Source organism: Ursus arctos, unplaced genomic scaffold (assembly GCF_023065955.2).
Source record: "Ursus arctos isolate Adak ecotype North America unplaced genomic scaffold, UrsArc2.0 scaffold_3, whole genome shotgun sequence".
Lineage (NCBI taxonomy): Eukaryota > Metazoa > Chordata > Mammalia > Carnivora > Ursidae > Ursus > Ursus arctos.
Genome location: NW_026622985.1, coordinates 58,430,249 through 58,445,736, shown reverse-complemented (window position 1 = coordinate 58,445,736; position 15,488 = coordinate 58,430,249). Strand labels below are relative to the sequence as shown.

At 50.8% G+C, this 15,488-nt stretch overlaps 1 protein-coding gene across 3 annotated transcripts in view; it reads right to left on the bottom strand.

Moving 5' to 3' along the window:
* The window catches only part of ADCYAP1R1 (ADCYAP receptor type I), a 57,279-nt gene that overhangs the window by 16,116 nt on the left and 25,675 nt on the right, over positions 1 to 15,488 (bottom strand). For all 3 annotated transcript variants that reach the window (XM_044387404.3, XM_044387400.3, XM_057304418.1), the window contains exons 4-13: positions 14,069 to 14,176; positions 12,609 to 12,629; positions 11,548 to 11,589; positions 9,135 to 9,247; positions 8,404 to 8,501; positions 7,768 to 7,900; positions 6,701 to 6,854; positions 6,217 to 6,277; positions 5,651 to 5,720; positions 1,740 to 1,831 (exon numbers count right to left, since the gene is read on the bottom strand). In XM_044387404.3, the coding sequence (XP_044243339.1) occupies positions 1,740 to 1,831; positions 5,651 to 5,720; positions 6,217 to 6,277; positions 6,701 to 6,854; positions 7,768 to 7,900; positions 8,404 to 8,501; positions 9,135 to 9,247; positions 11,548 to 11,589; positions 12,609 to 12,629; positions 14,069 to 14,176 (892 nt within the window). The remainder of the gene's footprint in view (positions 1 to 1,739; positions 1,832 to 5,650; positions 5,721 to 6,216; positions 6,278 to 6,700; positions 6,855 to 7,767; positions 7,901 to 8,403; positions 8,502 to 9,134; positions 9,248 to 11,547; positions 11,590 to 12,608; positions 12,630 to 14,068; positions 14,177 to 15,488) is intronic.

Genomic DNA, 15,488 nt, shown 5'->3' with positions numbered 1-15,488 from the left:
AAGAAACCCTTCCTACCAGGAAGCAGAGGGTGGGGGACCCAAGGCTAGGGCTCAAAGGACAGAAGAGGTCACCTTTGCTACTGCTAGCTTCAGATGTCTGAAATAGCCGTGTGGGAGCCATCGGCCCTTGAGCAGACACAAGGGCATGAGGACTGATGCCAGATGGGGAGGTGAAGGGAGCAGGGGGGCCCTGTTTTGTGGGTCCTGGAGACTAAGGCAGGGATGATCCCTCAGGGGCAGTTAGTTGCAGGGAGCCAGCCCCATGGGCCCCCCAGTGCAAGGTCTCAGAGACTTTATGACTTATATGCATCAACAATTTTCGGCGACATAACACATACATATAAGCGAGAGTTGGTAAAAACTTGCAAACACATGAAAAAAAAAAAGACAGTAAATGGATAGCAAAAAAAAGGTGGAGGCTTTTTTCCAATGTAATGTAATCACCCTAAATGCAGGGAAAACAAGGCTGACCAATCCTCCACCCCCACAGGAAGGACTCCCACAAGGGGAGATGCCCAGGTTGAACCTGCAGACCAAGGGCAAGCTCCGCCTTGCTGGGGAAGCCCCAAGGAGAGGAAGGATCTGGGACTGGTCTCTGGGTAGTTCCTGCCTCCCTTCTATCCAGGACAGCGGTCAGCTGGGGAGAACCCTCTGCTGGGGACTTTCTGCTGTTCCACTTGTCCACTGGCAGCCATCAGGGTTCTGAGCCCCAGGCTGGGGCCTCTGATGAAGGCAGGACCAGCTCCCCACCAATGCCATAAGACCTGGGCTCCTTCTAACTTGCCCTCTTCTTAAAAAACTGAGGAGGCAACACATCTGGCTTCTACCTTGCCCACGGACAGACCCCCAAACTGCCCTCCGATGTTCTGCACCCATCTGATGCTTCCAGCCAACCACAGGGGATCGATCTTCCTCCCTGGCATGAGAAGTATCCCCACTCCCCACACACCCAGCTGGTCATTCTTCTGATCATGAGGCAAGATGGGTGAAGTAGAAGGTGCTTAGTGTGATTCAGAACAAGTGGAGGGCTGACACAGCAAATGGGACAAGCTGTTAGGGATGTGACTGCAAAAATATTTGTAGGAAACAAGCCAAATGGCCATGGAAGTGGAGACAACCCTAAGCTCAATGGTAAAGTTTGCCCGCAAACCCCATCGATCTCAAACGTATCAGCTGTCCCTCTGCTCAGGAAGGAGGGAGTTGCAGGAAGACCAGACCCAGAGATAAAGTTGAAGAAAGAAGGTGGAGAAGAGAAAGGACTCCCCACTTCCAATACCCAGACCAGCAAGAATGTCCACCCGGCTCGCCAGTGGGGGCTGACCAACTTGCACACACCTGGCCGGTGGTGGGGACAGCAGGCAACAGTGCATCCAGCAGCATTCATGAACTCCCCACAGAACCAAGAGCCCCAAAGGAAATCCAACTGCTAACCAACTAAGACCCTAATTACCCTCAGGAATCTGGTGTTTTCCATCTTGATTTTCCTAGTGTGACACAGGATCTGACCATTTCATCCCCTCTCTCTTTCCTTCCACGTAATCACCATGCAGATTAGCAACTGGGTTGGCTGAGGGGTAGGCAGGCAACTACATTTTAAAGGCACTTCCGTCAGAAGAGAATCTTGCAAATGCCCCTGCTAGTCTACCCTGTCAGCAAAACCTAGGCCTTTTCCTGTGACCTGAGTGCAGGGCCCACAGAGCTGTTGGAAGTGACAATGGCATTCACATAATGATACTTACAAGTAGATGCTGGACTCATTGCCTCCCATGTCTGGAGACTGAAGTTTCTGCACAAGGATAACGATGATGCCGATGAAGAGCACAAAGTTAACCTGAAGAGCAAAGACAAAGTAGATAGAGACGGTTCCGGGCAGACTTTCCACACCGCTGCCTCTGCATGGACTGTTATGTAGATAGAGACGGTTCCGGGCAAAGACTGTCCACACCGCTGCCTCTGCACGGACTGTTATTGTCCCGACAGGACCCTCCCCAATCCAGTCAAAATCCCATCTAGACTTAAAATCCAAGATGGCGGCCTGAGAACACTCATTTACCTCACCACTTAACTGTTGCTAAAATGACAGAAAAGATCGAAGAAAAAGAATTTCATAGGAGTACTGAAGAATAGGAGAGATTATCATGAGTGAGCTGGAAAAGGAGGCAATTTCTGGAAGAGAAAGAGCAAACAGGATCAGGGGTGATGGAAAACAACGCCAAACAGAGAGAGAAGAGGTTCCTGCAGAGGTGGGAACTGTCCTCTGGAGAAACTCCAAGTTCAGAGTAATGGAACATGGGGAACCAGAATGGACAACCGTAAACATTACTAATTAAAGGACTGCCTGGGAATGGCGATAACAGCATTTACCTTCAGAGAAAGATCAGGGTCAAAAATCTCTCCAAACAGCGAGAAAGGGGGAAGGACGGGGGTGCAAATAAATAGAAACAAGGCACAAGGAGAGGACCACACAGCAACAGTCTCCGAATGTAGCCAAAGCAGCTACAGCTGGAGAAAAAAAATGTAGAGTTTGACACTAACTTATGAAAAAATAATAAATACTGAAGATACAATAATTAAGCATTCAAATCGAAAGCTAGGGGGAAAGGGCCACACATTTTACTTTCACAAGAAGGAAATTAATAAAGATAAAAATTCATTATAAAAAATAGGGGGAAAAAGTAGACTTGATCAATAAAAACTTTATTTTGGGGTCTGGCTTTGTTGGTTTGTTTCCGCAGTCTCCACAAAGGCAGTTCTCTCAGTCTTCTTTCCCACTACAAGCCCAGTGCCCGAACAGTCCCGGGAATTCCACACCATACCTGCTGTTCCCTGCGTAGGTTAGTCGATCCAAAAGGAGAAAGTAGAATTAAACAAATTTAGGGATGAGAAGGAGGACAAGACAACAGATGTAGAGAGTATTTTAAATCATAAAAAAAAAAATTAAACAAAATGGGAAGATAGAAACTAACAAAATCAAATCCAGAAGATGTAGGAAATCTGAGTAGAGAAATGACCTTAGGAGAAATTTAAAAAGTAATCAAAGACATGCATTAAAAGGCATCAGGCCCAGATACCTTTATAGATCAGTTTCATAACACCTTTAGGAAAGATGTCATTTACAGACTACTTCCTTGTTTGATGCAAATAAAAAAGCAAATAAAAAGACAACCTCACAAATTGCTCATTAGGCTAACAAAACTCCACTACAAATTCCAGACAACAAAGAAAGCATACAAATAGACACACACACACACACACACACACACACACACACACACAAAACCAGAAAACTTACAAAGGGCGATGCAAAAACTATAAACAAAATATTAACAAATAGAATTTAGCAGTGCGTTAAAAGAACAAACAGATCATGGCCATAAAGGTTTTATACCAGAAATGCAAAAAAACTCGAAAAAACAAAACCAAAAAACCCAAATCTACTAATATTTCTTACATGAACAGATTAAAACAATAAGCTACCCTTACCCCTGTAGATCGGTGAATAGTTAAATAACCAAAACATCAACAAAGACGTGAGAAATGAACACTCTTGTATTCTGCTCATTCGATATCTATGAAAATGTTCAATGTACATACCCTTTGTCCTGGAAATTCCACTCCTAGAGATTTATTCTAAAGACACGTTCACACATACTCAAAGATATGCATGGATATATCCATCGTAGCATTGTTCATAAGAAGAAAAATCAGAATATTGTCAAAGGCCATCACCAAGGGAAGGGATAACTCCAGTAAATGTTTCCAAAACACATTTGATTTCCTGATTTTTAAAAAATATGCACTAAAAAGAGCAAGGAATAGAAACTTTCTTAATTCAATGAAGAATAACTGCTCAAAACTATATAGCAAGCACCATCCTCATCAAAACCAAGGAATAGGGGCGCCTGGGTGGCTCAGTCGGTTAAGCATCTGCCTTCGGCTCAGGTCATGATCCCAGGGTCCTGGGATGGAGCCCTGCACCGGGCTCCTTGCTCAGTGGAGAGCCTGCTTCTCCCTCTGCCTGCTGCTCCCCCTTACTTGTGTGAGCTCTCTCTCTCTCTCTCTGACAAATAAATAAAAAAATCTTTATAAAAAAAAAAAATAAAATAAAACAGGAATAAGTGGTATAAATACTAGAAAGAGTAAAGCTATTTTCATATACAGATTGTGTCATTTTCTACCTAGAAAACCCATCAGAACCAACTGAAAAGGGACAAGAATGACTAAGAGTTTAGAAAAGTACACAAGAAAAGAAAAAATAGACAAAGATGAACAGCTTCCCTATGCACCAGCTGTAACCCACTAGAACATACGATGACAGAATGCGTCCCAGACACAATCCAAAATCAAACTGGAAAACACTTTAAAGGTAAACTGAACAAGACAATGGAAAAGCTGTACAAAATGACTCTATGGGAAAGACGGAATAAATGGAGAATCAGGACACGTCTTGGAGAGGAAGACTCCATGTTTTAAGAAAATCACTTCCCCAAATTAATTTATAAATTTAATGCAATTTCTCTTAAAATCTCAACCACACTCTTTTTTGCAAATTGACAAGGATATTTGACAGTTCACTTGAAAGAGTGAATATACAAGAAAATTTTGAAGGAAAAAAGAATAAAGAAGGGGGTATTAACATACCAGATATCAAAACCTGCTACCAGGTTATAACAACTAGCACAGGGGGCATTCACCGGGGAAACAGCAAATAGTTTAGTAACATAGCATAGGATACAGGTAGAGTATACCGAATGTTCCTGATAAAGTGACATTTTGACATAATTGAGAAATAATGGTCTATTTAATAAAAAGAATTGAGAGGGTAGAATGTCTATCCACTGGGAGAAAAAAAATACAACTAAAGGAGATTAGATATCATGTCAGATCAGACAAAGAAATAAAAATTTAGCTAGATTCAGGACATACATACAAAAATCCAACCCATAAAAATGTTATAAAACAACTAAGAATACTTTTCTGTCTTAGGATGGGAAAAGGCTTCCATAATAAGAAATAAGTTTCAGAATTTACGAAGACAAAGCCTGACAGTTTGTATAAAATTATGCAGACTTGGAAATATACTTACAACATGCTTAACAGATAAAGCATTACTATCTTTCAAACAATTAGAAAGACAACTGAGCAAAGCAAGCAAAAGAGAAATGAGTAAGAGAAATAAACAGGTAATGACCAGAATAAAAACAAATTGTCAATAAAGGTTTGGGAAAAAGTACCTCGCTGCACCAGCAATATGGAGAAATTCACATTAAAACAATGAGCTACCATTATCCCTCAGGAGCCTGCACAAAACTTTAAATGATTGATATTATAAACACAGACAATGATAAGAGGTACTCTTTCCGACCCAGCAATTTCATTTCTAGAGATTTAGTCTAAAGAAATACTCATGCTCAAAATGACGTACATAATTGCTCCGAGTAGCATTTTTCATTATGAGGAAAAATGAGAAAATATAAATGTCCAATACTAGTGGACTAGCTAAGTAACTCGTGCATGCATCTTGCCAAATATAATGTAGCCAGGAAAAAGGAGAAGGCTGGCTTGTGCAGTGATCTCTGTTTTTGCCCCCTTCCCCTGTTTTCTGCCCAAGCCCCTGTCTCTTCCCCGTCCTTGTCCCAAAGATACTCACCATTATGGAGCCAACCACAGGGCCTTTGATCACCCACCACAGAGCTGTGTTGTCATTCATATCCCAGCAGCTGAAAGACAGACAGACAGAAGAGAGATTAAGCTCAGGGCTGGGATGCCAGCAAGTCAATTGCCCCGGCCCCACTGTGGCGCTTTTCGGCTGCAGCTCTCTGAGGAGGAGCTGGCTGGAGAGTTTTCAGGCATGCTGCAGACCCAAGCCTCATTCTGGTTCTTCTAGTGCCTTGGTCCTTCCTTCTCTGCTCCCTGTCAAAGCAGGGAGTAGAGCCCAATAGTTAGAATCACCAATGGGCTCCTGGGCAAGGGCCATGTTCCCCCTTCAGGACTGTGAGGGTGTCACCTCACCCTCAACACCCTTCCTCCCCTCCCTAAAAGGAAAACAGACACTCAGAGCTGGGCGCAGAAGTGGAGAGGGACTCTGAAACCTTGCACATTCTCACGAGGTTCCGGCTGAGATGTGGCTGGCTGGGTGCGTCCAGCCACGGTGCGAGCAGGGTGCGGTCAGGGGCTGGGGCTGGGGGTGCAGTCTGGTCTCGAGTACGTACTCACCCTGTGTCATCGAAGTACAGCCTCAGCATAGCCCACACAGACACGCACACAGTTGGGGTCCCTGGGAGAACAAGAAAAGGAGCCTGGTGATAACAGGAAAACCAACAGGCCCTGGGGTCCCCTCAGATTTGGGGCTCCCCAGGGGCCACTGTCCCCCAATCAAACAGGGGGTTCTGACCCATGGGGCAGGTCTCCCTTTCAGACCTGGAGTCTTGAGGACCCTTCATGGCCCTCACACCCAGGCCTCCTGGGGGTCCATATATCCCCCAGACCCTTGGCTATCTCACTTCTCAGAAGGACTCCTGAGCATATCACGTCTTCAGACAGTGGGCTTTCTATGGGCAGAAAGAGCAAGAAAGGGTCCCAGGAGTGTGCCATCAGCTGCGGGACAGGACCGTGCCTCCCTCCTCTGACCTGACAGTGGGACCAAGGACATACCTGGCCGGGAGGCCTGGGCCTGTCCAGGCCACAGCCAGTGACCTACCCCAGCCTATAATGGTGTACCAGTAGAAGTATCTCCTCTCCGGAAAGAATGTCTCCACTAACAGGGTGAAGAGGTACAGACCCTCGATGAACAGCCAGAAGTAGTTCGACACGACACAGTAGTGGAAGAAAACCATGATGGCCTTGCATTCCACCTGCAAAGAGGGCGGGGAGGGTGAGGGAGGCATGAAGCCCCCTCCGCTGGCCCCCACTCAGCCCTGAAAATCCAGCCCAGCAGGAGCAGGAAGAACTCTGAGGGCCCTTCAGCTCGGCCTGCTTGGGCTCAAACACCCCAAGGATCTGTAAGACTCAACATTCCCGGATTCAAAGAGTTAAACATGACAGCATCTTGTGATTTTGAGCCAAAGCTGCTCATGGAGTCAACTTACACATGTCAGAGAAGGATGGGGGAAGGGCGAACGGGGGGCCCACTCCCCTCCCCAGGCTCATTCTCCCCCAACTTTCCTCCTCCTTCTCCAGCCCCTCCAGATAAGGGGAGTACAGAGGATCCCGCATGAGGTTTCTTAGCCAGATGAAGGTTTTAGAAATCAAGGGGGAGAGTCCTGGTCCCCAGAAATCTCAGAGAGACCCCTCCCTGCCCTCCTGACCCAAATGTGCCTCTTGGGTCAAGACCCTGTGCTCTGGGCTGTTCTTTCCATCTTATTCCATCAAAACCTATCCTTTCTGCTTACCTCCAAAGGTATGAGAACTGGGGAGACGGTGTGGAGAGACCCAAGCCAAGCAGCCCCTCGGCTCTGTCACTGGTTGGTTAAATGACCAGGGGCCAGACAAACCCTCTCTCTAAGCCTAGTTTCCTTCTTGGGCAAGCGACACTTGGCGTTTCCCCCCGACCCTCCACGTCTGCTCTGCCAAGTACACACACAGGCTGAGGGACAGGAAATGACATTGAGCAGGGGTCTCACTGGTTACCAGCAACTCAGAGTCATTCCTGGATGTCTGCATTCCCTGGGGACAATGGCTTCACCTGCAGGAAAACACCTGGATGGCGGGGGTCACAGGGACGGGCGCCCTGGAAGGGCCTTGCCGCCAGGGTCCCAGAGCACTCACAGTGGAGACGAAGCAGTGGTTGCTGTCCTGCTCCGCGTAGAGGATCCAGTCTTTGATGAAGACGGAGACGGCCCTCAGCATGAAGGACGCGAACAGGTTCATGTGGATGAAATTGCGGGTGCAATGTAGCTTCCTATCCAGCAGGCCGGGGGGAGAAGAGGCCTTGAAGCCAGGAACCCCACAGCATCCCCTCCTCCACTTCGAGGTCTGCTCTGGGCCAACTCCACAGCTCTGTCTCAGGGGGTCCCCACCTCCCCATCTCCTTCCCACCTCCCTAAATCTTCCTTCACTGCCAGGCCTTTGTTGCCTGACTCCACGACTCCAAGAGAGCAGACTTTCCCCTCCTGTGACCTCTGTCCATCCAGACCAGGAAGATAAAAGTGAGGCACGGAGGTCTCCTGCCCCCAGGGTCCATCCTGCTGCATGGCCCTGGACATGGCAATTGTCCTCTCTGATCTCTCAGAAATTTCCCATCTGTTATCGTAGGGGTGGGGGAAATGCCTTTTAAGGGACCTCCAGGGCTGACATCCAGGGAAAAGGGTGGGGTGGGTGGGAAGAGCAAGGGCTCTGAGCTGGGGGGCAGAGGGGCTGCACTAGCTCAAAAGCTGCTGGTGTTAGGGGGCGGGGGGGCCTTACCGGAAACGACACAGGATGACCATGGCAGTGGTAAGGGTGACGAGGGATGTGCTGTAGCCCACTGTGTACAGGGCCTTGACTGACAGGTAGTAATAATCCTGGAACAAAGCACAAAATGTCCAGGGCTCTGTGTGGGGCTCGCTCCAGCCCCCAGCTCCCTCGGGCCAGGGCCTGCCCACCCCGGGGGCCCACCACCCAGCTTCTCCTTCCTTTCTTCTCCTCTTGCTGATCTCACCGCCTCCTGTCCCGTCTCAGTGCCTCTACTACCCTCCCCCCCCACCCCATCCCCCATGAGCTTCTTACTCCCTTCCACAGTGTCTGTACTCTGCCGATGCCCAGTAAATGCTTGGTGAATGCGGGGGCACTGACCAATCAGAACAGGCATCAGCCTGAGCCCGGAGAAGTGTCCAGGAGGCCCCCTGCTGGGCCCAGCCTCAACCCTTCAGTTGCTGGGCCACAGGAAGGACGAGTGTCCTGGAAGGGTAGCCAGGAAGGTAGGGGACATGTGGTGGGGGCTAGAGGAACTCAGGAAGCAGAGCAGATGCTTCTTGGCCCAGAATGAGCGAATGAAGGCCGTGGCCTTCGTGTGTCTGGCTTGGGTACACAGCAGGGGCTCACGCGCTGCCTAGGGACCTATAGGCCCAACAGGAGCCAAGGCCTTCGGCGGGGCACCCTGTCACCAGCCTCCTCAGCCCCACCCCCACCACCTGCTCGTGGGGACAGCCACTCACCTGGTCCCCGGGCTCGTACTCATCATAGTCATCAAACCCACAAGCGTCTACGTAATGAGGGAACGGCTCTGACCACCCATCCTCAGTGCAGTTCCGGCTCACCACCTTCATGTCTGCAATAGAACAAAAACTCAGTGAGGCACGGGAACAATTTAAGAAGACCCTGCAATTCTTACTTGAAAATTACTTCTTAAGTGGGAACTTCTAGAAACCCATATGCGCATCGGGGAACCATGGTGATTGAAGGTTCGTGAAATTTTCCACTGTTGGAGGGAACACAGTGATTGCTGGTGACCTCAAGCTTAGCCTTTACATGAAGGACACTGGGGAGGACAAGGCACAGCTGATCTCTTAACAAGGGCTGAGAGGACCAAGTCTCCCTCTCTTCTGGAACTGGCAAATGCTTGCCGAGGAAAGGCCTGAGTCCCTTCCCTAGGCCCTGGGTCAGCACTTGTCAAACGTCAGTGAACAGAAAAGAATGATGTGAGATCACCATTGCAGACTCCAGCCACCAGCACTCTGATCCCCGGATTCTGGTCCAGGAATCCAGTCAGGTGACTGTGGAGCAGGAGTGCCCCTCATACATCAGGAGCTCTGAGCCTCGCAGCAGCTGCAAGAACCCGCACTAAGGGGATACATGGCTGGTTTGATTAACCAGGACCAGACCTCCATTAACCTAGCGCCAGATCTTATTAAGATATGTATTTAGGTTTAAAAAAAAAAGACAAAAAAAAACTTTTGTCTTCCCAGGTTTAGAGGTCTGTTTCCTGTCACTAATGGACTTTAATTTCCTTTTGATTGACTTTAAAGGCCATTTTGTAGGACACCAAAGGGGAAGGAGTCATTTACTGTCTGCAGGGTGGAATCTGGGTTCGTTTTTGCCCCGCCTGAGGCCTTTTAGCCTTTCATGATTGTTCATTTCATCTTCCCCTCTCCTGATGGTCTGTAGGGGTGAACCACAGATGTCCCATGGAGGGGAGAAGGCAAGCAGCCCCCTCTGCCTCCAGCCCTGGACTGTGGCCCCAGATGGAACCCTGTTCCCAGACTGGCTTCCTGGGAGTTTACCTGGTATGTTAGGACCCATGGCAATGATTCTCTCTTTCACAGGATTCAGGGGCCAGGAACTTGTGTACAACAAGACACTTCCACAGAGAAGGGGCTCCAGCACCCATGTTGCTGGGAAGTTTCCCCTGCTGTGGCCAAGGCCACCTCTGGGGAGGTCAGGAAGGAGGCAAGGGCAGACCCAAGACAGGAAACCCCTCTACTTTTCCAATCCCACGTCCTTGCCAGTTGAGTTGGAAGAGCTGACGGTAATCCTTTTTTGCCAAGAGAGCCAGAAACATGCTTCCTGGACTCTGGGAAGAAGCAGAGGGTGGGTGACCCTGCCACAGAAGACAGCTCTGCCCAGAGTAGGGAGACTACTGGTCTCCATCGTTTCTCGAATTCAGAGTCCTGTGACGTAGGACAAGGAGGATGCCTGGCAGGCCCAGGGAGAAGAGGAATGGCTTCCACCACCCATTTTGATGCCAAATTCCTCCTTCTTCCAGCAAATCCATGTCAGGCTATTACTGGCAACCTCCTTCCAAGTCCTCTGAAGGTCTGCATGTCCCGGAGAAGTCATGGCCTTGGCCAAGTCCCTTCCCATTGCTGGGCCTCCTCTCCTCTCTGCTTTGCCCACAGCAGGGTGGTGGGAAGAGGAAAGGGAAGTTAGCTTTGAAAAGCAATTATTTAAAAGTGTCCCAGAGGTAGAAGCCATTTCCTTTCTTTTATTTTCCTCCTTTCTCCGTTTCTTTTTATAAGACAGTGTGGGCACAGAAACGTATAAATCTTTTTGTTCAGAACTATTCCACGAATTTGCCGTTCTATTGTTCTGATGGAAATCTCCAGAAGATGGAGTACTCTCTAGATTGTCAAAACCTTGCTGTGACTGCGCCCACTTCACTAGACTATTTTGCCCCAGCAATTTCGTAGGAGCACAGGATTTTAGGGCACTGGTTCCCAAATTGGGCACCCTTCCCAGACGGGCCCATCAGCATCACTGGGAAGACTGGCTGGAAATGCACATTCTCAGGCCCCACCCCAAGCCCGCTAAAACAGAGACTCTGAGGGGCGGGGAGGAATCCGAGTCTTAAGGAGCCCCCTAGGTGACTGTGGTCACGGTGAAAGTTGGAGAACAACCGTTGCACCTGTGGGAGTTCCAAACTATCAGGGGTCATCGAATCTAGGGGATCTGTAGTTGGAGTCCACAGTATGGCTTCTAGAGATCTATGCTCCCAGAAAGATCTGTGCTCCCCACCAAAGATCACACAGCCACAGAAAGGCCCTGCCTGCCCCAGAACCGGGCCCCCAAGTTCCCGTGTCAGCACATGGCCTCCCTCCAACCAGCCCATGGTGGGCCCGTTTATCCCCTCACCTGAGAGATCCAAGGAGTTACTGTCAGGGAAATCAAACTCTCCTGCAAAGCACAGAAATGGGCATGAGTCAGCGCGCACGGCCATCAGCGTGCCAGAGCTGTGCGTGGTGAACTCTCTACCAAGGCCAAGGCTGGCCCTGGTGTGAAGGACAGGGGTGGGGTCTCAGTCAAAAGGTTGCAGCACACATGGCAGCCACACACCTTTCTGACACACACACGCCGTGCCTTCCGGCATCAATTCCATTTGCTTAGTACTTCTGTGATGCTAATGATGGCCCATGACTCAGTTCTCCCCACCGGGCCACAGGAAGTGGAAATGGGATACTGTCAGGAAGGTGGGAGGGCCTCTGGACTGGGAGAGGAATGGAAAAGGATGACTGGGCCTTTTCCAGAAAAAGGCAGGAACAGCAACACAGGTCCTGGACTTCGGTTTTTTCTTGGGTCCACAAGCCTCCATCTCAGCCCCAAACCTGTCCCATCCAAGGGAGCCTGGGACTTCATCCATGGACATTTTTTCTCTCTCTCTCCTGACTCTTTATTCCACCTCCATCCTTTTCTTATCATGAACCCCCTGCTAGCAGTGAACCCTCATTTCCTTTCCACTTCTCAAAATCCTATTTCCAACACAGCTGACATGCCACCCCCTCCAGGAAGCCTTTCCTGACCTTTTCATTATCCTGCCTGCATGCCGCATAGTTAGGTCTACCCTGCTCTCAAGCTTGCCCTCCATTCCAACGTCAAGGCCACTGAGGATGTCAGTATCTACATGGGCTCACACACACATTCAGGCCTGTATAATGCCCATTTTCTATCCCTTCCACGAGTGTGTCTTATCCTCCCGAATCAGCCCATAAGCACCCTGAGGCCAAGGGCTGTGTCTTCCATCTGCCTGTGTCCCCCACCTCCCCGGATGGCTAAGGGCAGGGGGTGGAGGGAGAATCTGGTCCCTGAGGAGCCTTTCATTCCACCCCCACCCGTTCCCAGCAGTCAGAACTGGGCTCCCGCTGGATGGACAGATGGACAGATGATCAGCAGCCTGTCCTCTCCAAGGTTCCTCTTACCAATGGTTTCTAGCTTCCACACTGAAAGAAAGAAAGAGAGAGAACCCAGAGGTGAACGAGGGAGCTGAAGTTGGGTCTGCTCTCACTGGGTCCTGCTGATTTCCTCCCTCCCCCACTTCCCACGCCCAAACTCTGCTGGGGACCCAGGGGCATGAGGACTATAGGCTGGGGGTGGGCCAGACACGGGAGACTTCTACCTCTCCCTCCAGAATGGGACCCAGTGAAGGAGAGATGAGCCGAGGCATTTGAGAGGAGGAGGGAGATCGGTGCCCCCCGCATCGTCAGTAGCCTTCAAAGTAACAACTACTACAGCGAACAGATTCAGCCCCGGGCGCCATGAAATAGAATGAGAAATGCCATTCTCCCCTTTCTAAGCATGTAAAGCAAGTCTCACTAATCCAGCTTTGTGAACAGAGACGCTAAAGGGCCCTGCCTTAATGAGCCATTAAGGCTCACGTGTAAATAACACATTCACCGTGCAATTGCCAGAGGGAGGGACAGTGTGAAGGAGAGTTTTTCTTAAAATCTTAGTTTACTGCTGATTCATTTTGCCTTTTCTGTTGTTGAAAAGAAGCAGTCTTGCCACAGTACCTGACCCAAAGTACACGTTCAAGAAACCTCAGGTAAAGGATGAATGAGAGGAGGACATGAATAGAGGAAGCGAGGGAGGCGGGTTCCATAGGAACGCAGCAGCCCTGTGGCTGAGTCACCGGCTGCCACCGCATGGATGCCCCCCCACCTGGCCCACTGCACCCCGCACTCCAGCACTGCCTGAGTTTGTCTCTGATTCCAAATTCACTTCCTGTCTGGCTCTGGGGCACGCCCAGTCCCCCAGATGTCAGGATGAGAGAGCCTAAAGCCACCCTCCTTCTGGGCTGGCAGGTCTGGAGGTGGGAGGTGTGGCTAAACGCCCCAGAAGGGGAAGTAGGGGGAGGGGAGGGGAGGCATCATCGCTAAACTCTGTCTTCCCTAGACTTCAGATGGGGTGCTGCACCCCAACATACTGCCACTATCCCCTCTGCCACCTCCCACAAGCACCTGCCCTCCAGGCAGAGTCACCGTTGCTAGAGTTCCAGAAGTAAAAGAGAATGGATTCCCCAGTCACTATGCCACATTGCCATTTGACAGACCAGGGAAAGGCGGGCGGGGGACAGAGGGGTGAATTGCCTCGCTCAAGGTCCGAAATGGGTAAGTGATGGAACCCACACCCAAGAGCAGAGCCTGGCCTCACGCACAAGGGCGCATCTCCACGTCACCCTGGGAGCCATGTCTGCGGGTGCTTCCATCTGCCTGCAGAGCAGGGTCGTAGTTTCAGGCTCCCACTAGCATGGGAGCTCTGGAACAGGGAATATTGGCCTGCAGGGGGCCCCAAGTCCCTGGTACTTAGAAGGCCTGGAGCTGAAGTGTGGGGAGCAGGCTAGACCAATCATGACCTAGGGAAGGCCCAGGGGGAAACTCACCTTGGTCCGGATTGAAGATTCGGAAGAGTTCAGGGCAGCTGACCAGCACCATCTCACCCACGCGGGCAGGCTTCCAACACGTGAGGTTGTCCCACATCCCAGGGCAGCCTGTGCAGGAGAGAACCACGGTGAGAGGGGGCCCAGACCCACACATGCACAGACACTACACACACCACCCACATGCAGGCAGGCACACACACACACCCTGGTGAGCCAGGCCCTTGCAGGGGGAGGGAACAGTTTCAGGGAGAGAAGGTGAGGCTCACAGTGGGAGGCAGGGCTCAGCCTCATCCTGGGAAGACCCCCTCAAACAGGAGCTGGGACATTTCAGGAGCTCCTGGGGTGGAGAGGGAGTGCTCACCTGATTTTATATCTCTCACAGCCCCAAGGTGTTGGGAGGACTGTGGGGAAGGGAGAAGCAGGCCCATACCAGGCCAGGGCAGGATCCCTAAGCATGAGATGCTGGGGGTCTTTGGAGCACCCCACTATCATCTCACACCGGTTCCCCCTAGTCCTCCCAGCCTCTGCCATCACTATGGGGTCCAGCTTCAGCTCGGCCTCCTCGGTGGGCCCTCCCTACCCCTAGAGGAGGGCCAGGAACTGGTGGCCTAAGGGTGCTGCCCCAGGCCCACGCCGGCCTTCCAGATGGCGAAGCTCTGAGACTTGGAGGGAAGCAGCAACCGGCCCGGGGGGGGGGGGGGGGGGGAAGAGGGGAAAGCTGTCTGGGCAGAGGCCTGTGTGGCCAAGGCTGGGGACTGTGAAGGGACGCAGAGCCCAGAGACAGAAGAGGCCAGTGCAGTGGTGGCACAGGCCCAGCTCAGGTGACGCTGAGGGCTGGAGGGGGAGCAAGGACAGACTAAGGGGTGTTTAGGAATCATCAAGACTTGGTACCTTGCTGGACATGCACTGCTGGGAGCAAGAGACAGATGACAAGCTTGATGAGCCAGTATTAATTAATTAATTAATTAACCCTTCTGCCCCTCTGCCTACCGTGCTCGTGCTCTCTCTCTCTCTCTCCTTCCAGCCCCTGCCAGCCTCTCCTGGGAGTTCTCTGCACTCCCCAGGGTCACTTCTTCACCTCCCTTCATGCTCCACCCCTTCCTCCTTCTCTATCCCTCCTCTCCGCTGAAATGCCTCTGGCCACCAGCTGCCCACATCTTCACCCTCCCTGATGGGGCCCGCCTTGCCCACCCTGACTGAAAGCAGGTACTGGTGGCTGCCCTGCCCTTGGTGCTTCACCCCTCTCACCTTGGACAAGATCATCGGCTCATGGACTTAGGGACAGAGCTACACACAGACAATCCCCGATCCTGAGACCTGCACTCCCTGAAAACAGCCTCCCGGGGCTGGAGGTAATCCAAACCCAGCCTGTCCAAGACTCAACTCAGCATCTCCCACTACAACCCCATCTTCTGTCTCA